Here is a 22,754-nt window from a genome sequence, read left to right as displayed (position 1 = left end):
AATTTTACAAATTTATCGATCCTAACTGCTCATTATTTTTGCTACTTTTTGCAAACCCCCCCCCTACCCTTTTTAGACAAATGACTGACCAAGGTAAATCAGATTTAGAATTAGATAAAATAATAATTATTTCCAAATATCTATAGATTTCTTTCTACAATAACTATTCTAATGAATTTACATGATAGCTAATTTCATCATCATCTATAATATGTTATCGATAAGGCAATATAACGTTTATTTTTTATTATGATAATAACCATTATTGTTTTCCTTATTGAATAAAGTTTTAAATATTGAATAAAGTTTCACAGATTAAAAAAATCAAATTTTTAAATTAATGAAAACTTTTAAGTGTGTCTTTTTTTAAAAAAATATAAATTAACCGATCTATTAACAAAATAAAGTGAAAGAAATATCAGTTGTTAATTCTTAGCATATCTTCTTACGCTAACAAGGTAAATTAATATCTATTACAAAAAATAAGTATTTTATTATCATTTAAGTGCGATGTTAATGTGAGACATTGGAAAATCTAGCTAGTTTGGCTGTGAGTTTATAGGGGTTTAGTGTGAATAATGAAGGAAATTATTTCAGAAGGTTTCGGCGTTTTGTCTGATAGTTAACGATGAGAGATAGACAGTTCGATGGGTCGAAGGTGACAGGTATAAAGTAGTGAGTAAAGGCGTGTCAGAGGAAGAAATGGTAGACGGATCAAATTTCTAGAGGATCAATCAGAAATCACGAGAAAAGGGTCAAAGTATTTATACCATAAAGTAGTAGTGACAGACTAGGTGAGCTTACGAAAAAACTAGAAAATCTTGAAGAGAAAATATAATATAATTTTCTGGAGGTTTGGGGGTTGTCAATCAGAGACCTGCAAAGACAACCATTTGCACGGCCCGGTCCAAAACATTAAAATATAGTCCGGCCCGGGAGGCCCAGTCTGCAGGTCTCTGATGTCAATTAAAAAAAGCGTATAGGGGATGAATGAGTCTAAAAAGGATTAGTAGCACCTCTTAAAGTGATCAGTTAAATATAATAGGTGTTCACATATGGCAATGGTTTTAATAATCCTGGCCAAGTCCTAGTAAGAAATTATATTTACCCTAGGACCAGATCAAAATCAAAGTACCAAAGAATCCCGTTAATATATTATTGTCGTTTAATCACTTATTTATTCGTTCATTATTCTTGTCAATTCTTCTTGCTCTTCCGAATATTGTCTTTTATACCCTATCTACATTTTATCATGGCTATGAAAATTTTGCTATTATCTATAAAAACAATAGATCATATTGAATTTTTACTTCCAGAACTAGTTTGGTTTACTATATAATCATCTCATTTCTTAGTGTTATTAAATTGTTCGATTTTAGCCGATTCTTAAAAAGCTAAAATCAATATTTTAATCCAGAAAAGATTATTGGGCAAGCCCGAAAATTTTGTTCATTAGAATGGCATAAATGGTTTGACATTTATTGGCGAAATCTTGATAAATATCGGCCTCAGAATAGAGCCGTTTGTTTAACAACATATTCTATTTTTATAATATAAATGAATAATACAAAAAAAAAAATTAGAATATACCTTTTTTTATTCTCTACACAAAATTTTGAAAAGAACACATTACAATAAGCTTTGTTTTTTTTAAAAAAAAGTAAAATATCATTTTTAATTCGAATTTTCGCTATAATTAAAAACTTTAAAAAAAACTCTCATAAATCACAGATGTCACGATTAAAGAATATCCTATCACCTCTTCTAATCGTGAGTTTCTCGTTAGTGAGTGTCATGCTATGGTCAACCCATTATGTTAACGGAGCAACCTTCCATGAAATAACTTATAATACTAGTAAAAATCCGATATATATTGTAATTTAAATCAAATACTTATCTAAATAACCATAACCACAGGAGTGGGGAGGGGGGGGGAGGTATAGGGCATTTAAAGGCTTGGTTTAAAATTTTCTGACTCACAAGCGAAATTTTACAAAATCGTTTTTTTACTTTTTATAACCATTTTGCAATTACAATTTAGACTGCATTCAAAGTGGAGACGGATCCGTTTATTACATCCGTTCCGTCAAAAGTCAATCTCATTAAAAATGATATATACATGATTTTCATTTTTTAAAAATTTTTTAAGTAAAGCTATAACGCTCAATGAAATATTCTTGGTCAAAAAGTCCAAATGTTTTGACTTCAAAATTTGGCGGGAAAGGACGCACTTTGAACATATATATCCCCGATTTTTAGAAAATTATGATGATTGTAAAATTTATAGATAATCATTAATATGGTTTAGGTAAATGCTTAGTGAATATGCTTGGCCTCCATTTTACTATGAAGCCCGGTGAAGTATGGGATAATTCTCCTAAAAGTTGCATGCGATGCGTGTGCTCTTCGGAAGGTCTCGAAATGCTTATGGAATGCTTCACGTATACGTCTTAAACATTTTATATCTATTTGAAAAAAAAAAAGTGTAAGTGGATGAGTTGAGGGGAAAAGAATTATTGTATTATTTTTCTTCTAATATATTCCTTTTTATCAATAATAAATGTTTTAAGATGCGGAATTTCCGAGGCTCCATGTCTTACAGCCGTCAATAAAGCTCCTTATCCAGATTGCTGCCCAAGACCCTGCGTCAAATATCATAGCGAACCTAAAAAAATCCAATGATCGTCGTCATTTGATTAATTTTGTATAATTTGTAAAAATTCTTCTAAAATGGATAAATAATTTTTACATATTAATTTTAATTAATTTTTTGGCATAAAATTTATATCCTATAAATTTTTTTTTTCGGTCATGGGTTACTTTATTTGAATATTTACTGATATGATGTCAAAATATATTAGCAAATAATTAATTTTTTAAAAAGGTAAAATAAATAAAGGGGAAAAATTGTAGAAATATAATTTACGGGAAAGGATAGGGGATAAAAAAAAGAAAGCTTGGAAAATGGAAGGTTATTCAATGGAAGAGATGAAGCTTAGATAGTTAGAACGAATGATGGCGGTAGCAAGTCTTTGGCGTAAGAAAAGGGATTCCTTAGGCTGGTCGGTTTTTTCGCGGATCCGTTTGCCTTAATCTTTGAAAAAACGTTGAGCTTTGCTACCGAAGGTGGTGAGAATGGTGCAGGCGATGGGTATGAATAAGAAAGAAGGGTCTAAGGAACTGTACTTTATGGTTTTGCGGGATTCATTATTTTGGAAGAAAAACATATTAAATAGGTGAATTCGTGGTGAGACACGATCGACACGATTTAACAGCTGAGCGATTTAAAAAAAAAAAAATCTTATAATGCGATAAATTTTTAATATTCTTAAATTTAATATCAATAAAATTAATAATTAATAGAGGGAAAATTGATCTCCATAGACAGAAAAATCGATCAGCTGTTTAATCATGTCGGATCGGATCGTGACTACGATCTCAGGCCTTAAATATATTTAGTTTAATCTTAAATGCTTATATTGACAGTTTTATCCTAATTGAGAGTTATATAACCTAATTGACAGTTATGCTTTTAATACATTATAAAATAAGGTAAATAACAAATCATTAAAAAATAAATTATAAAAATAAATGAAGAAAATCTATAAATATATATTTCGCGAGATCGCTTATTTTTTTTTGAACTTTGGTCGCTGTTTAGACATTTATACACACTTCTACACTAGGTATGGATGATTAAGAATAGTTTATATGAAATGGAATTATTTAAATTAAATTTTTATTGTCAATTTTTTATACAATCTTTATATCTATAGTTTATTCCTCAGCCTAAAAATATTTTTTGGTCAAACGCTTAGAATAAATTTATTAAATGACCAGATATTATATGAGAGTAGTGGGTGGGGGGGGGGCGGGTGATAATATAATTTTAAAAATGGGTTTAAATATTTGGTCGCTGTTTAGACATTCATATTCTACTCAGCTGTTTATAATGAGCCTTTAATGATGTTTTTTGATGAGTAATCCCGAATATCTAAGGATTTCAAAATTATTTCGAAGTACAATATATTTAAAAAGAAACGATTGAATGTCACCATGAGGATTAATATAATATAAACTATTTTCTTATTTTTGAATTATAATTACATTAATAATTAAACAAATGTTTTTATTAGAATAAATTTTATGACTTTATATTTATTAAGTATACTAGAAAATTAATTTTAGGGAATTTGTTTAAGAAAATCTGAACTTATTTAATTTAATATTCTATAGACATAATTTATACCTAACAAATTAGCAGTTTACTTAGACGCTTGCAGTTTCATTATACCCATATTGGATTCTAGAAGGAAAAAAAAAATTAAAATTGAGGATTTGGCTTATGATTGGTATCAAAATAATGCTATATAAGCCTCTAGACTTGGCAAATAAGAGTTTCTAAACCTTCTTGCTATCTATGAGCGAAGTCTCCAGGCTTAGACAACATTATTTTGATTAAAATATTAAACTTTTGTAACAACCCTAAAAAAACTGTATTCCACGCATATAACACCGTTAACGCCACCTTGGTCACGCGTTATTTTTGCGTTTTACGCTCTGATATTGAGGGCTATCATGCGTTCACTTGACACCCATATTCCGTGCCAAATGCCAACAATTAAATAAATAGTATTTTTTTAAGAAATTGCCTATGCAGAGGTAAACCGTACCCGCTTAATATTAGATAATATTCTCTATATAATTTTTCTTTTATTCCTGTAATAACCATACTAATGTACTTATATCATAGCTAATTTCATCATCATCAGCTATAATATTAACTGTTTTAATATTATATTAATATTTGTGATAATATTATCATAAGACATTACGTTTATTACCATTATTATTATTTTCTTTATAAATGTTGAATAAAGTTTTAAGTGTTAAAGTTTTAAATAATGAATAAAGTTTTAAAAAATAATACGTTTGATATGAATGAAAAACTTTTGTGCATGTTATTTTTTATATCATCTATTAAAAAATTGAAGTGAAAAAAAAGTATCAGTGGTTAATTCTCACATATCTTTGGATTACAAGGTAAATATTTCCATTATATCAAAAAATTAAACATTTTTATTATGTGAGATATTAAAAAATCTAGCATGGCCTGTCTGGTAATTTTTATATTAATGAAACAAAGTATACTAAGTGTTAGTGGAGTGATATAAAAAAGCGAAAGAGAATTTACTGGGTAGAAGGATCTTGTTTCTAGGAATTGAGTATAGGGTAAATCGATAGTAAAATTTCATGCATAAGCGAAAGAAGGTTTTGTAAAAGAATTATAAAGAGGACTGAAAGGTGATTCTAAAGGAATGATAATGACAGTAGTGCCAGGTTTCAATTTTCAAAACAAAAAAAAATGGCATGCATTATGAAATGGATGTAAGTGTAGCATGGTTAGCGTGGCAAGTTTCAATATGACAAATATGAACATATCGCCTTTTATGTTAGAATGACCGAAAGGTGTACAAAGTGTGGGAGGTACGAACATACCCTAGATATGTGCTATTATAAGTGCCTTATATGTGCGATAAATGGAATCGGTAATATAGAAATGAAAAGGGTATGTTTTAAGTGTGGGAAAGAAGGTCACGAAAAAGAGTATGAAATTAGTTGGCTGTATTGTAGCAAAATTTATTAGCCAGCTCCATATTCTGCATAAATGGTGGTAGTAGTGTACATGATTGGCGTGAGGGTATAAATAATGAGGCGGTCAACAGATCTGGATATAGATTGGAATAAAAAAGATGAATTTTAAAGAGTGAAGGGTTAACAATTTTAGAGTTATGTATGCCTAATATAAATAGGGAATAATAAAATGCTATTTAGATTACTCGTTATATTAATCGTTTAATTTCATATGTAACGATGAGAAATAGCCAGTTCAATGTGTCTAAGATTCTGGGTGTAAAGGGATGTTAGAAGTGTCAGTGGAAAAAAAAGGATCAACCAGACAGTAGAAATCATGATGGAGTGGGATTGAATTTAAAAAAAAAGGTCAAGTATTTTAACCATAGCAGCGAACGAGTTATAATGCCAAAAAGAAGAGAATCGATCCTGAAGACTTAGCAAGATGATAAAATATAATATAAATTTTACTGAGATTTAATAATCGACAAGACAATAAATATCTTCTAAAATATCCTTTTAAATTGAATTTTCGGATAACCAAACACTTGAATAGGGTTTTTTATAACCTGATATGCATGCTTATAGTGTATATTTTATTTTAAAACTAACATAAATTATAGATGTATCAATTAAAGAATATTCTCTCTTCTCGAATCCTAAGCTTCATATTGGTATGTATGATATGGTCACCCCGCTATGTTAACGGAGGAATATTCCACGAAACATATTATAATATTAGTAAAATCCGATATAGATATTGAAATTTAAATCAAATAGGGAAGGGGCATTTTAGGGCCTGGCACTTATTCTAAAATTTCCTAACACCCCCCCCCCCCCCCCCGGCCCTACAAAATTGCTTTTATTATGTTTTATATTATTTACATAATTAAATCATTATCTACTTATTCACGAATCTCACTTTAAAAAAAATATTAACGAATGAGAAAAAGTTACCGAATAAATATGATCGAAATAGGCAATTTAAAGAAAAATGTGAGCTCTTTTTTTCAGTAAAAGGCCAGTTATGACTATGCTATCTATCCTTTTAACTTATTTTGTTTCTAAAAAAAGCCTAATTTAATAATAAATTATTACCTAAAAATAACCTATTATTAAATATTTCTTCTTTTTATTTCATCACTTGATAATTATATTCTTAAGTGTAGCTAGTGGTGATATTGCAAAAGAAGAAAAAAAAGGGGTGGGGGTACCAATTTTATTTTATTTTAAAAAATGTTATTTAAATTGTAATCTTTATTTTATCAGAATATTCACCTATAAGCGTTTATCTTATTTTAATTTCTAAAAATGTTGCCTTTCTTAAATTTTACTTAAAGATGATTTATGTTAGAATAAATTAAAGAATTTTTTTTAGAATTCTTTTCATATAATATTAATAATACCAATCTTACGTCTCATTTCGTGATTTGTTTAAGTGATGCGAAATTATTTTCTGGTACCTTTACATAAGTGTAACCCATCAATAAAGTATAAATTATAGGTACGGAGTGAGAAATATAAATTGGCGCCAGCGCTTTACGTATCGTAAAGTTCTTATAGTTGCCACAAATCCGCTCTAATTTCGCTGGCGATTAATTTTGCATTACTTGAACAAATCGTGCTTACCATAAATGTAACAAATTATAATCGATATAAATTAAGCTTTTATAACCCCAAAAATTATGTTAATTTTATTTTCAAATTATACAAAATCAAGTTCAAGATATCTTCATTTGAATATAAATGGAAAATGATTAATAAACAAATTAATAAATAAATATTTTATAAAAATGGGGAAAAAATTATAAATCATTTGTTACTCACTCATCTTGTTTAAAAAAATTTAATTAAAAAGCATAAGTACACATCAAATCCTTTATTATATTGAGACAAGGGAGTATCTATTTTTATTGGTTAATGATGCTTGGTACCTTAAGGTACCATCTATCAAATTTGAATTTTGTTTATTTTTCATTTGGATAGGCACTACCAAATATATTTATAATATATATTTGAAAAATCGTGTTTTTTGGAAAGCCTCTATGGCCTAGTAGGCAAGAGCTTGGTTTACTTATCCCATGGTCCCGGGTTCGAATCCCAGGAATGATCGTGTTTTTTTTCTTATTCTAACTTGGTGGTTCCATCCTTGGGGGGATATATAGGAGGCCGGACTCAACCACGTGATTCCGTATTAATATATTAAATAATAAGGATCTTATTACATTTTAATAAATTTTGGTCGGTATTTAGCAAATTAGGTTGGTATTTAGAATATTTCCATACATTCACTTGGTAGTAAGCATCATTAACCATTTTTATTCTTCATCTTCGTGATTATAATAATTATAAATATATAATTTTAATCCTTGACATTTATACATTATTTGATTGTCATTTAATATTATAACTACATATAATGTAAAAATATAGGACAGAGCATATCCCATTTTTTTCAAAAATAACTAATATTTGATTTGATCTCGTTATATGGGACATTCCTGATTTAAATTATTAAAAAATTATTTTAAAATTTAAATCATCCAGATATATAAAAAATTTAAATATAGAAGATTATAATTGTGCAACGTCATTTAAAACGAAAAATTATATATTTTATAATAAGGCCAAAAAATATTGGAACACAATGAACCTAGACGCGTCTCAACATTTTTATTTTATTTAAAATAAATACGTATCTACTGTTAAATAAATTTCGCATCACATTAACGCATTCATCAGTAGATTTACAAATGTCTAAATGTTAAGCCTTTTATAAAAACTAACTGGTTTTCATAATATTTTTCATTAAATGTAATTACTAGAAATAGGCGAGACCATACTCGAAGCCCAAAATCTGGCTTGGCTGTCAAAAAAAATAATCGGGCTGAACCGGATAACATTTACAAAATGCTTCGAGCTGGGTCCTGTAGACTTCAAGGATATTTAGGATATTAACATCAAACAGTGGTACCATTTTCACCACCAGGCCCGCATTTTATATTTCCAAGCCTAGTCCGGACAAAATTCTTTTTAATCGGCAGAACCCGGATTTTTTTTATAAAAATTTTGAATATATATATATATTTTTTTAGTTATTAAAGATAACAATGGTGATTTCTAATATTCGATTTTAAAATATTTAGCCAGACCCGGATATTTTTCATAAAACTTCTTAGCCCCCCCCCCCCCCGAGTATGTTTAAAAAAAAATAAAAATACGGGCCTGCCCGAGTACTCGGGTCATGTCTACATGTTTCTAATTAAATTATAGATAATAATTTAATGATTTAGGTAAATGCTTGATTACTTTCGGCGGCAACCTCAATGTTGCTATTAAACCCGGCGAAGTATGGAATAATTCTCCTAAACGTTGTATGCAATGCGCGTGCATCTCAGAAGGTCTCGAAATGAATACCGAATGCTACACGTAAGTTTAAAACATTTTATATATTAGAAAGTACAAGAAATGGAAGAAGGGATTTTTTATTTTCTATTATTTAAATAATAATGGTTCACAGATGTGCAAATTCAAAGGCACCTTGTCTTACCGTTGACGAAAAAGCTTTATATCCCGATTGTTGTCCAAAACCCTGCAACGTATTATATGCAACCTAATAACCATATTCGTCATTTGAACTTTGAATTTACCAAATACTTGAATCGGGATAAAATATTATTACGATTTATATTTTATTAATTCTGGCATAAAATATATATGGTATAATTGTATTATAGATATATTGTTATTTGGGAAGCATTAATGTCAAATGTATTCTACTGGATAGTTATACATTATTACTTAAAAAAATTAAATGTGGACGATTTAGAAAAATTTAATATTTTTGGAAATATTTTATTTTACCTTTAATTTTTCTCTATTTTTAAAAGTTTCTCCATTAATTGATTTTGGCACAGTGCTCGATCGGGTGGGGATGTGAAACCAAAAACTAAATATACATAAATCTGGAAGAAACTGGTGAATAATATAAACTGTCAATTAAAAACTAATGACAAATGATATTTGGATATATGAGCTTCTTAAACTTTATTCTACTTTTTTAAAATACTAAATAGTTATTCTAAATAGTCATTTTTAGATCAAAAAATAAGAATAAATAAATCTTTGTCAAAATATATAATTTAAAAAAACTATAAAAATAGCGCCTAAGTTTCTTTTCTGAATAGAATTCAGAAAGAGGAACAAAATTATTGAGTTTTAAAATGCAATGTTATTTAAAAATTTAGAAATAAAATATTTATGTGGACTGTGGAGTATATTACATTTTTTCATATTAAGAAATTTATTTTAAAATTTTTAGGACATTGTTTTATTGGCTGAGGAAGCCTTAGGCCATATTTTAACAGAAGCTATTATTTTATTGACAATTATAGTATTAAATGTAATTTTAAATCTTAAATTTGTTTATAAAATAAACTAATAACTGAGGAATTCTATGTTTTTCAACTTTATATATCGAAAAAAGGATATGATCAAAAGTTATAAATTAATCAGTCAAAAGTTATAGAAAACATTTGATCGAAACTGGGAATTAAATAGTTTTTTTACATTATCTATGATAGACGCTATGTAGGAAAAAACACTAAAACTTATTAAATGCTAATATGAGCATACATTCATTTTAAAAATCATATGATACTCAAAAAATTCGGTAAATTTTTTTTGAAGCTAGAAATCAAGTCTTCATATTCAACTCAATTTAAATTTCATCCCATCAACAATGAAAATGAAGGCAAATTTTTAATAAAATGTTTTTAAATTAAAAAATCATCCAGGACCATCTAAAGAAATGAATTTTTTTCAAGCTATAACTAATGCATTGGATACTGTATTAGCAAATGATAAAACAGCTGGTTAATCTTTTATTAAAACATTTTTATAAATAAGCCTTAGTGATATTTGGAGAAGATGTTGCATTTGGGGGTGTATTTAGATGTACTGCTGGACTTAGAGAAAAATATGGTACAATTTTATTTCAATTAGTAAAATTATTATCAAACTATAATTTTGAACCATTGATTTAGTTTCATATTAATACCAATCTTATGATTATTTTGTTTTATTATTATAATATAATTTAAAAATAGGTATGTTTATTTATTTAAATAAAAAATTGATTTCCTTTAATTTTATATGCATAAAATTTTTAAATTAGGCATTGATAGAGTTTTTAATACTCCACTATCAGAACAAGGGATAGCAGGATTTGGTATTGGATTGGCTGTAGCTGGAGCTAAGGCCATTGCAGAAATTCAATTTTCAGATTATATCTTTCCAGCATTTGACCAAGTTTTAAGATTTATCTTCATATTTTCCTTTTCTTAAATAAATCTTTCAGAATATTCTGCTCCCTCAACAATTATAATTTATCCTTCTCAAGTTAATGTCAATAAATTAAAATTGTAGATTTTGCCCCTTTGGTTATTTCACTAATATTCATATAATACTAAATGAAATAGAAATATAATCAAAATTTTATCACATATCAATTTTTTTAAAAATTACTTAGATAGTAAATGAAGCCGCCAAATACAGATATAGATCTGGTGGTGATTGGTGGTTAAGAGGGGGGTTGATTATCCGAACACCTTGCGGAAGTGTTGGACATGGAGCACTCTATCACTCACAGAGCAATGAAGCTTTTTTCTCCCATGTTCCAGGTTTAAAGGTATGATATTTAAGTTTATATATATCGTAATCTGGGTTGCCAGATTCATTGAAGCAAAATGCGTGAGAATTTTACTATAATTCAAAAAAATAATTTATTTTAGAACAAATATTAATCTTTATTCCCCAGGGATGATTTTTTTATTTAAATGAATATATCTAAACGCAACAGTAAAATAAAGGATGATCTTATATTATTTGTTTTTAAATATAGAATTAATAGATTTTATTTAGAAAATTACATATTTTTAATAAGATTTTATGCTATTAATTAAATTTTTATTTTTTTTTACACCTTAAAATCTTTAACAAGAAAACTATAATTATTAATTCCGTTTCTAAGCTTATTTCTATTGATTCTCTAAAAAATTATATAAAATAATTTACTTCACATTTATATAAGAATCATTTTCATCATCAGAATCAGGGGAAGCAATCATTATATGATTTTGATTTATCATAATTTATTTTAAAATTAAAAGATATTAAATACTTTTATATTTTAAAACAAAGATGCCTTTTTAAATGTATGATTGAATTAAAATAAAAAAATTATATCATTGGGAGAAAGGTAAATAATGGGGAAATTACACTAAAAGCGGGAGATCTGGCAACCCTGATGGTGATTGATATATGGAATCCACAAGGAATTCTGAATCTCTCAATTTTAAATAATTTATCGGGAATGATTTTTTTTTAAAAATTTGAATAATCTTATTTAACCCGAAATGTTTTACAGCATGTATAGAATATCCAATCCACACCATGTAAGTCAGATAAGCTCGCGTAATTTTTTTATGAGTTTTATAAGTATAAATATATTTAAAATGCAATAAATAAGTAACCAAACCAAACAATTTTTTCAAATTGGCGGGCAATTTCTTTACAAACCTCTAGTTTACCATACCCATCGAAATATATCTAATTCAAAGTTTTAAGGATGATAGATATTAGAAAATGATTTCAAACTATTTTTCATCATGTTTAATTTTTTTTGTTCCCTATTATAAGGTCGTTATACCAAGAGGTCCCACAACCGCTAAGGGTCTTTTATTAGCTTGCGCCGATGACAAAAACCCTTGCATATTTTTGGAACACAAATCCCTCTACAGAGCGGCAGTTGAGTCAGTTCCGATCAAAGATGATTATCGGGTGGAATTGAGCAAGGCCGAAGTAATCAAGAAAGGTTAATATTTTTTATCATTATTATATATACATAAAAAATAAAATATGAGATACATCAAATAATTAGACAAAGAATTTTTTTAACATACACGATTTAGGAAGAAAACTAATACAATATGAGAACTGGTCAATTGATATAAATGATCACATTTTGGAAAAGGATAAAAACTTCTTTAACGTTTCCCGCTTTAATAAATTTGAAATATCGACCACTTGAGAAGCGTTTTTTATATAATCATGAGTCTAAATAAATGATGATTATATTTTTATCCTATTAATTGAAATTAAAAAGGTAGTGACGTAACCCTATTGGCCTGGGGCACTCAGTTACACGTGATGCTGGAGGTGGCCGAAATGTGTTCGAGTCAACACGGCATACAGGCCGAAGTTATCGATCTCCAAACTATTCTCCCGTGGGACAAAGACACCATTTTCAAAGTTCAGTTTTATCGTAATTTTACTATATAATAAACTTATATTACACATGTTAAACATAAATTTGAATAGTATCGTTAAGAGTTTATTTTAAAAAAAAGCAATATAAAATGACATGACAGCTATACTTTCATCAATCGTTTTATTATTATTATTATAGTCAAGAGTAAATATATTTTAATTTAATTTCTATAAAAACTTGAAAATAATATTAAATATAACGAATTTAAGAATCAGATTATGTGGTGATATACAAAGATTTTAGGAATTATATTGCTCATATTCTCATTTATTTATATTTGGATTTCAGCTAACCAATACATTGTATAGAAGATAAATCACTGAATCCAACTTCTAACTGAATTTGAGATGAGATCGATAAAAAGCAATATTTAATTATTTAGTAATGATTAGAAGACTCGATTTTTTTAAAAAAAAAGGCTAACACCAATATTTTTGCCAAAAAATATTATGCAAACCTCGAAATTTCGTTGACAAATGTTCAAACCTTTTTGTCATTTATGAGAAAGATCTCCAGTCATTCGCGTAATATTTTCCAGGCAAAATCTTGGGTTAGCCGTTTTTTAAAAATCGAGTCGTTTAAACAACACTAATATTAATTTTAAGAATTTGTTTTTTTAAAGTGTAGGGTAGTGTTGTAAAATGGCGCGATTTAAATCGATTTTTAAAAACTGCTAACTTAATATTTTAGCCAGAAAACCCGAGCTTTCGCTAATAGATGTCCAATCCTTTGTGCCATCTATGAGAAAAATCTTCAGGCTTGCGTTTTCGTGGATAGAATATTGAGTTAGCCGTTTTTAAAAATCAGTTCAAATCGCGTCGTTTAACAACACCTATAAGGTATTCCTCAAGATAATATCTTTTGTCCCAAGTGCTACGATTTTTCTAAACAAGATATTGAAGACAAGTGTTTTATAAACATGGTATAAATAAATGCTCATAAATCATTTAGGCATAGATTTTAGACAGGGCCGTCTCATAAAAAAATTTTTCTTTTTCGGAATTGAATGATAAAATTTAAAATAGAATAAATTCAAAAAAAAAAGAAAATATTAAGCAATAAAATAATATTTTGGAAAAGTTTAAAATGATAATTTGGAATTTAAAAAAAAATTCTATGATTTTTTGGGCACGATTTTTGTCTACAAGGGCGAGGCGGATTAAAGAAAAATTGGACGTAGCTCATGAATGCCTAATTTTTTCTCCCCAGCTTGAGTAGATTAGACAAAAATTTACGCACGTGCCCAATTGCGTCGATTTCTGGTTCCAAATTTTGGACATAAATTAACTTCTTTTTTTTATTTAAACCAATTTAATAAATTGTTTTAATGCGACAGAGCGTTTGCAAAACGGGGCGATTGATCATATCGCACGAAGCACCAGTGACCTCGGGTTTTGGTGCCGAAATAGCTGCTGAAGTACAAGTAAATAAAAAGAGAAATTATATTTATAATTTTAGTAACATATTCTTGTATATCCACAATAAAAAAATTTTATGATCTATTTGCATTTTTGCGTAGGGATTTTCTATTTAAAATACTCCCCTGAACAATTTAAAAAAAGAATGGAGATAGAACATTAAACTGACGATTTGTATAACTTCGAATAAACAAAAAAAAGGAAACCAAGAATTAAAATGTAGAATATAAATGAAGAGAATGGGAATAAAGAAATATTTTACAAATTAGAATAAAAATGATTAATCCTTGTTTTTTTTGACCAATGATTTATTTTAGAAAGAATGCTTCTTAAATCTTAAAGCGCCGGTACAAAGGGTATGCGGGTACGACACGCCTTTCCCACTCATCTTTGAACCTTTTTATTTGCCCGATAAATACAAGTGTCTTCAAGCCGTCAAAGAAATCATGCAATATTGATTTTTTTTACTAGATAAAAAAGGGGGAACTTTAAATTAGGAACCAAAATATTATATTTAAAAGCGATCAGTCAAAACTCTAGATTTTTTAAAGTATAAAATGCTATTTAAGGTCTTAATTAGATTTTTTCAAACAATGGTTTCCTGATTTTGCTTAACACCTCCCCTAAAATTCTAAATAAGTTCTGTGATCGTATTATTATAAACAGTATTTTATTTATGATAATATAATTTATAAAATATAAACAAACGAATGTTTTTTTTATTATGTTTATCCATCTTAGTATCAGGTAAGGCTAAAATATATAAACCGCCCATTTTAAATATTATTCCCAGTGAAATAAATTTTGGTAAATAATGGTATTATTACTACTAACATTCTTTCTTATAATTCAAAGTAATTCGGTTAGAATTATATTCAACAATTAACTATATATATTATTTATTTTTTTAAAAAGCTATTTTATTTTATATTGAACTCGTATTTTTATAATATACAGCATGATACTTTCTGAATATGTTACTAAGTTATTTATAATTAGTTGTTACATAATAACTAATTATTTTTATAAAGAATATGTAACTCTTACTAGTTACATTCAAGTGTAAGTTTTAAAAAAAATGTAACTATAACTATTAAAAATGATTTTGCGTTATTTTTCATTACATGTATCATGTTAACTTATAATTCAAAGTATAAATAAAAAATTTTTACCAGGTAAAATAAATCTTAAAACAAATTATATTTTAAGTGATTGAAGGAAATATATATATTTATTTTATCCTATACAATAAATTATTTATATAAAAAAAAATTAAAATATCTAATTATACAATATTTATTTTTTATTATGACCTCCGTGTATGCAAATTATTTTATGATTTAAGAATAAAGATGAGAGAAAAAAAAAATCTTTTTAAAAATGAAATTGTTCCTAATTTTAAGACTCGATAAACCAAAATATATTTATTAATTTTTAGCATTCCAAACAATTTTTGGAATACAAACAAACAACTAGAATGCCATATCGAATAGAATTTATCGTAGTTTATATGGCATTAGGTATAAATTTATTTTTAAAAAATTTCAATTATGATTAATTAATTATCAATTAAATTGGATAATGTCAAGACGACGAACGATTTTGCCTTCAGAATATTTATCGCGATTCAGTATAATAATGTTTAGCGTGACAAAAAAAAATTTGTACGCTAGTACTTACATGGATTTTTTTTTTCGAAAATAATTTAAAGAAAAACGACTTATCTTGATCAGAATTACCCCACAAATCATTGGAAAGTTTGCTGTGTTAGGAATAAACAAAAAAAATAATCACTTTTATTTATCGATTCTCAAATAATATACATTATTTTAGAGGTTCATATAATAATATATAAAAGGCGTATGTTTAACATGACACATGAATATTAATCTTTTCGGTATACATTCGCAAAACGGGTAATTTTGAGCACACCTCATCTATGTTCGACAAAATATTAGTTGAAGGAATCTAATTCAATTATTATTTTTTAAAAAAAATAAAAACAAGTTATGCGCATGTGTCAAATTTTAAAAAAACTTACATCATAGTTATCATTGGCCGAAAGTTTTTGTTCCTTCTCGCTGTGTTCCCTCAAAATGTAATTAGTGTCAAACTATATATATTTTTAAAAAAAATCAACAATAAATATGCATAATTATTATGTTAGCAAACATTTAATCCTAAATAACTATTGTATAAACCCTGCATTCACGGTTAGCATGAATTAGCGAAGAATACAAAAATGAATATAAAAATATTATATTTAATATAATATTTTAGTATACTTCACTCAATGACATACAATAATACCTAGACTGACGATGTATTTATTAAGTTTATATCAATGAAAACAGCTGGAGATGCCATTTTGATTACCTATATCATTATTAAAAATTTTAAACGAGAGGCCAATTTATTCCTGTCTGAACGCAAACTTTTGATCATCGAGATAATAAGGAAGCAAGTTATCAATTCGATAGTAGTTTTTAACGTGAGAATAATTAGGGTTACAAAAATGGCGGATCCAGCTGATTTGTATTCAATGACGCTTTCAAATATGAATGCATGGTCAGTCTAGGTAGGTATTATTATAGGTCATTGACTTCACTGCGAAATTCGTGCTAGTCTGTAAAATTTCACACTGACACCTCATTTTTCTTTAAAAAGAAAATCTATTCGAAATTATTAATTAAATATATTTCCTTTTTGTAAATTTATCTTCTACTTCGTTAATTTGATCGCGAAAGTTAATTGAGCGCCATTTTGATTCAATTCATTCAAAAATAAATTAAGGTGGCGTTCAAATTACTCCAAATACTCGAAAATATTTCGAGTCGATTTTGCGGCCATTTTTTTAAAATATATAATTAAATTTACAAATTTTAACCTATCTTTCCACCGAAAAATAGTTAACGCGATTATAAAAATTTTGTTAGAAGAAAAAAAAACCTGATGAAAATACCGGGTTTCTTTGGATCTAGCTATAACGCCATCGACTCGCAGGAAAAATCGAAGGAGAATAAACATATAGCTGGGTGTAACGCGCTATACAAATTTTTTTTATAAAAATTATAATTTTGCATTGCTTAGTTTTCATTACTTTTCCCTAGAAATTCTTATAGTAAATATGATATTTTTAAGATTAATTTTTTAGAGGTTTATAATGGGCTCTATTGGACAAGGGAATTTCTAATAGATGTTTTTTGATTGCCGGGTGTAACACGCTATACAATTTTTTTTTTGGAAATTATATTTTGCAATGCATAATTTTCACTTGCTTTCCTATAAATTATTATGTAAATGATATTTTTAATATTAATTTTTGAGAGGTTTATAATGGGCTCTACTGGACAGGGGAATTTCTAATAGATGTTTTTTGATTGTCGGGTGCAACACGCTATACAATTATTTTTTTGGGAAATTCTATATTTTGCAATGCATAATTTTCACTTGCTTTCCTATAAATTCTTATAGTAAATATGATATTTTTATGATTAATTTTTTAGAGGTTTATAATGGGCTCTACTGGACAGGGGAATTTTGAAATAGATGTTTTTTGGCGGGTCTAACGAGCTATACAAATTTTTTAAAAAAAAATTATTATATATTTTGCCATGCTTAATTAATTTTTATTTGCTTCCCTATAAATTATTATGTAAATGATATTTTCAAGATTATTTTTTTTGAGGTTTATAATGGGCTCTACTGGAAAGGGGAATTTCTAATAGATATGTTTTTTGACCCTTACTCAATATTTCGGACCAAGTGAAAAGTTTAGAAACCTTATAAAAAATAAATAATAAATCAAGTGACGAAACATACGATTTCAAATCGTATTTATTACTGATTTTTTTTAAAAATGAGTGTCATTAAAAATTTTTTATAATTAGTGATGATTTTCGTCATAAACCGGAAGAAGTACCCGGCCCGGATTTTTAAAAAAAAATTAAAATTAGGACCGGGCCTACAGGTCTATGATTTTCGTATAAAGAAGCAATTTCTTAGATAAAACATTATCAGTATTTATTTTCTTTTTTTAGCCTAACACTGCATTCACGGGTAACTCGAATTTGCGGCGGCGAATACAGCATATTTTGTTTACTTCGCCGTGAAATTCTCGTTAACCATGAAAGCGGGGCAAGAAAAGAATACCGAAAATTTTTTGAGGGGCTATTTACTATTTTAACGTCACATTTGGAGATCCCGTTGTCCCCCAACTCGTCTTCGTATAAATCTATTTGATCGAAAAATAAGATTTTTTCGGGAATTTTTAGCATTTCGTAATCGATCGATTCGGAATTTTGCGGGAATGTTTGGTCTTTTTCGAAATAAGAATCAGTGTTATCGAGATTGAGCAATAAATCACCGATATAGGAAGTAGTGAATGTCCAGTCGTAAGATTTGACCATGCCTTTGAGTTGAGTTTCTGATTCTTCCCTGACAAAAAATAACATGATTGAGGGGTAAGAAACTCTGACCAAAAATATTTGATGTACTTAATTTGCCAAAGAGAATAGCGAAAATTATCGATTAAACGATGAGTATATTCTTAACTATCTTGGTAACCATGTGTTTCTAAAAACTTTTTTCCCATTTTTTTATACTTTACTAAACGGATTACAAGAATATGCAATTAAGGTATTGAACAATATAAACATTTCAGGATAAATGATTTCAATCACATTTTAATTTTAAAGTTTGCCAAATTTTTGTTGCTATAATAATTTTTCCCCCCTTTATGCTGGTACTAATAAAGCACGAAACATTTGCATAGCAAAGATGTTTAGAACTTCCAATGGTCCAGCAGACTTTAACAGGGTTAAAATAAAAAAATAATATATGGATGGGTGGGCCACCTAGCCAAAGGTTAAACAAATGGGGATAGAAATTTATCATAACCCCCCCGCCCCCTCCTTCCTAGATAAATATTGACTAAATTATTGCTTATTTCTAAATGAATTTATAAATTTTTTTCTTGGGCAGGGTTGGACTTAGAAAAATAGGTGCAATGCAGGATTCTTAATTTATGGGAAACGTATATATCAAAAAATCCAATTTGGTCTAATTAAGTGATAGCTCACCCTCTATATTCGTTGTGGAGAGGAGCAAATCATGCACGACTGAAACTTCGAATTTACATTTCTATCTTGCATTGAATCAATTTTGTGTAATGAATGGAATATATTGAAGATAGCAATAAATGTCCCAATGACTGAGGAATCTTCGCAATTATATAACCTCTTTGGAAGCTAACCCCTCTAACCCAAAGGTTTATAGAGGTCAATTTCTTTTATCCCCTCCTTTATGCAGACAATGCAAATACAAATCATCAGCCAAAAAGATAATAGGTGATTAAATAAAAAGCTTTGTTAATACCTTTTTTAACTTAAGAATTAATCAAAGATCATTTAAAAAAATATATTAAATATCTCAATTTAAGATTTAGAGAAGACTTTATAGAATCTTTAATACCTTTATCTCTTATATAACATAGGCAAATTTTTTTGAAGAATCTCATATATGAATAATAAATATCTTGCATTTCTATTTAAATAAAAAAAATACTGATCTTAGTTTTGGTAACAAGTGAGGTAAAAATGTAGTTTGTATGAGTACATTATTTTGTTATAAAATAAAATAATTTAACCTTGATTGAAGCCATTCTTTAGAATAAGATACTTTTAGATCATCATCTGGATTTGATTTTCCAATTAATTTTAAGGCATTTATACATTCAAAACTGATTTGAACATTTGAAAAATTATTAATTGTAGAATTATTTTGCTTTAAATTATTCTCATAATTTGATAGATTTTTTAGATTGTTGTCATTTTTATTATATTTAATAACTAATTTATTTTGTGGGAAAACCATTTCAGGTATTTCAGTCAAATGGGGTTTTAGTTCTCTCATAAATCTATATAATAATAATAAATAAAATATTAATTAAAAGGCATTTAAATTATATTAAAGCTCTATTCAATAAATGAAGCATTGGCATAAAAGAAAAGGGGGGAGGATCCTGCTAAAGTTTAATAAATATCATTTCAGTGAAATAGCCTTTCCTTCACCCACACATGAATACAATGTCTTATAAACCATATTTTTTGAAGCAGAAGTTAATATATATTTTTTTTAAATAATGGCCAATATAAATTATGAAAATATTTTTTTAAAAAAATGAAACAACCCAATAACCCCTACATTATAAATATTATGGATACGCCAATGCTACAATTCCTTAATATTTGTATATAAATAGAGTAAGATAATCAAAAAATAATATTTTATTCATGATAATTTTAAAAAATTTTTACTTGCAATAATCACATTTATTACAATTTGTTCGACATTCAGAAGAGAGTATATGATTTTTGAACGATTCAAAGCTCCAACCTTTGTTGAAATAAAATTTTTCACTACTCATTAAAATTTTTATATTTCATTCATATTGTAAAATAAATTACTCCTTTTAAATGACGGGCAATTTATAATTTAAATGACGTTGACGCAAATATGTGTCACATAAGTTTTGAAGGTGATTAATTAAAATATTATCTAGTATTTTACGAAATGTCCTAAATTTATCGTATTCTTACCATTGATATTTCTCAAATAAGGACTAACTAAAATTTTAGTACAAATGACACTAATAGGGGTAACAAACACAATCGATTTATAAATTGTTGTTACAGACATAGATAGAGCTCTAACTGACATTGGGGAGGGGTGAACAGATATAGACATTAAAAATGTAATGCCCGAAAATTCTTATAATATTTAACAGCTGGGCGTATGTTTCTTAAAATTATAACAGACAAGGCATATTTTTAGAAAATTATAAAGAGCCAAGCAACTACTACTTACCGGGCCGGGCTTTGCAGATTAATTTATGTGTATTATTGGGATATGAGATTTTGAATTCCATATCCCAGATATATTATGAATAAAAAAAAATTAAGGGAATGGCATTGAGCACTAGGACCTCAAAACACTACAATTTGAGCCGAGTATAATTTTGAAAGAATATCCCATTGATCTAAGCAAATTATTTTTCCATATAAACATACTCGGGACTTGAGAATCTTAAATTAAAATATTTTTTAGAGAAAATTTGTTTATTCATTACTAAGGATTTTGTTTAATCCGAAATCATTGCATATTAAAGAAGGTTCCACGTAAATTCGGCTCACGACAATTCGGAAGGGCGGCAATTCACCGCGGCGACAATTCGGCGCGTTTCTATTACAGTTTAAATATATTATAAATTACTTAGTATAAAAAAATAAGGATGATTAAATAGGAGTCATTTTGAATGTTGGTATTATTAATTATTTCTTTATATTTATTACAAAAATCTCAATTTTATTTACTAAATGTGTAATATCGAAAAAAAAATTAACTAATATTTATACCTATTTCTTTAATCAATTTGCCACATTATAAGGTATGATTTGTAACCAATATTATGTAAGCCTGGAAATTTAACGCATAGAAGGAAGTAGGAAAAAAAAAGATTTGACCTCTATCTCTAATCTTATATATTATTTGGGCTACAATCTTAATCAATCGTGTTTAAAAATAGACCCAAAAGGCCCCCCTGATAAGTATTATAATGGTAAATCTTAAATCCTCTTTTCACGCCTAATTTTAAACAATAAAAAAATTATATACCCCCCCCCCCCTTCCTGATAAATAATATGCCCATAATCTCAGCTTACATAACATTGGCTACTAATCAACAGACCTTATGTAGTTAATTGGTCAACCAAAGAAATAGGTATAAATATTGGTTGTTAATTTTTTTATGATATTACACATTTAATTTTTGATTTTTATAGTAGAAAAAATTAGCCTAAGAATAATATTTTTTTAATACCCTCCTGTTAACTAATATGAATCTCGGCTTACATAACATTGGCTTCTAATTAACATACCTTATGTAGTAAATTGGTCAACCAAAGAAATAGGTATAAATATTGGTTGTTAATTTTTTTTGATATTACACATTTAAATTCTGATTTATATAATAGAAAAATTAGCCTAAGCTTAATAATTTTTTTAAAAAGGATTAATAGAATTTAAGGATTTTTAATAAATCTAAAAAATGAGTCAGTCTTAATTTGATTTTTGGATCAGCCTATTTTTAAAAACGGTCGATTTAAATTCTAGCCAAAATAATATGTAAGATTCGAGATAGAGGTCCAAACCTTTCTTTCTTCTATGCCCAAAATCTAGGCTTACTTAACATTGACTACTAATCAACACCTTATGTGGTAAATTGGTCAACCAAAGAAATAGGTATAAATATTGGTTAATTATTTTTGATAGTACACATTTAGTAAATAAAACTGAGATTTTTGTAAAAATAA

At 27.6% G+C, this 22,754-nt stretch overlaps 2 protein-coding genes across 2 annotated transcripts; one reads left to right on the top strand and one right to left on the bottom strand.

Annotated features, from left to right (window-relative positions):
• The first annotated feature begins 10,297 nt into the window (after positions 1-10,297).
• Positions 10,298-15,339, top strand: LOC135923014 (2-oxoisovalerate dehydrogenase subunit beta, mitochondrial-like). Its single transcript, XM_065457600.1, has 9 exons — positions 10,298-10,387; positions 10,431-10,508; positions 10,549-10,617; positions 10,811-10,944; positions 11,165-11,323; positions 12,334-12,508; positions 12,800-12,945; positions 14,301-14,387; positions 14,700-15,339. The coding sequence occupies exons 2-9, from the start codon at positions 10,445-10,447 to the stop codon at positions 14,838-14,840; spliced, it is 975 nt and encodes a 324-aa protein (XP_065313672.1). The 5' UTR covers positions 10,298-10,387; positions 10,431-10,444; the 3' UTR covers positions 14,841-15,339.
• Positions 15,340-16,096: 757 nt separating this feature from the next.
• LOC135931738 (TIP41-like protein) lies at positions 16,097-20,850 on the bottom strand. Its single transcript, XM_065469015.1, has 6 exons — positions 20,700-20,850; positions 20,030-20,299; positions 18,561-18,819; positions 17,332-17,427; positions 16,424-16,495; positions 16,097-16,350 (listed from the first exon to the last, which is right to left on the bottom strand). The coding sequence occupies exons 1-6, from the start codon at positions 20,807-20,809 to the stop codon at positions 16,249-16,251; spliced, it is 909 nt and encodes a 302-aa protein (XP_065325087.1). The 5' UTR covers positions 20,810-20,850; the 3' UTR covers positions 16,097-16,248.
• Positions 20,851-22,754: the final 1,904 nt, after the last annotated feature.

This window comes from Gordionus sp. m RMFG-2023, chromosome 1 (assembly GCF_954871325.1).
Source record: "Gordionus sp. m RMFG-2023 chromosome 1, tfGorSpeb1-WG-v2, whole genome shotgun sequence".
Lineage (NCBI taxonomy): Eukaryota > Metazoa > Nematomorpha > Gordioida > Chordodea > Parachordodidae > Gordionus > Gordionus sp. m RMFG-2023.
The sequence above is the reverse complement of the archived record's forward strand: the minus strand, read 5'-3'. Positions and strand labels throughout refer to the sequence as shown.

Bases quoted from the DNA above. Each gene is read 5' to 3' on its own strand.
- LOC135931738 (XM_065469015.1), bottom strand. From the start codon at position 20,809: ATGAGTAGTGAAAAATTTTATTTCAACAAAGGTTGGAGCTTTGAATCG. The intron at 20,300-20,699 runs GTAAAAATTTTT...ATTATTATATAG, and splicing joins AATAAATGTGATTATTGCAA to ATTTATGAGAGAACTAAAAC. The intron at 17,428-18,560 runs GTAAATAGCCCC...AAATTTGTATAG, and splicing joins CCAAATGTGACGTTAAAATA to CGCGTTACACCCAGCTATAT.
- LOC135923014 (XM_065457600.1), top strand. From the start codon at position 10,445: ATGAATTTTTTTCAAGCTATAACTAATGCATTGGATACTGTATTAGCA. The intron at 10,945-11,164 runs GTTTTAAGATTT...AAAATTACTTAG, and splicing joins TCTTTCCAGCATTTGACCAA to ATAGTAAATGAAGCCGCCAA. The intron at 12,509-12,799 runs GTTAATATTTTT...GAAATTAAAAAG, and splicing joins GGCCGAAGTAATCAAGAAAG to GTAGTGACGTAACCCTATTG.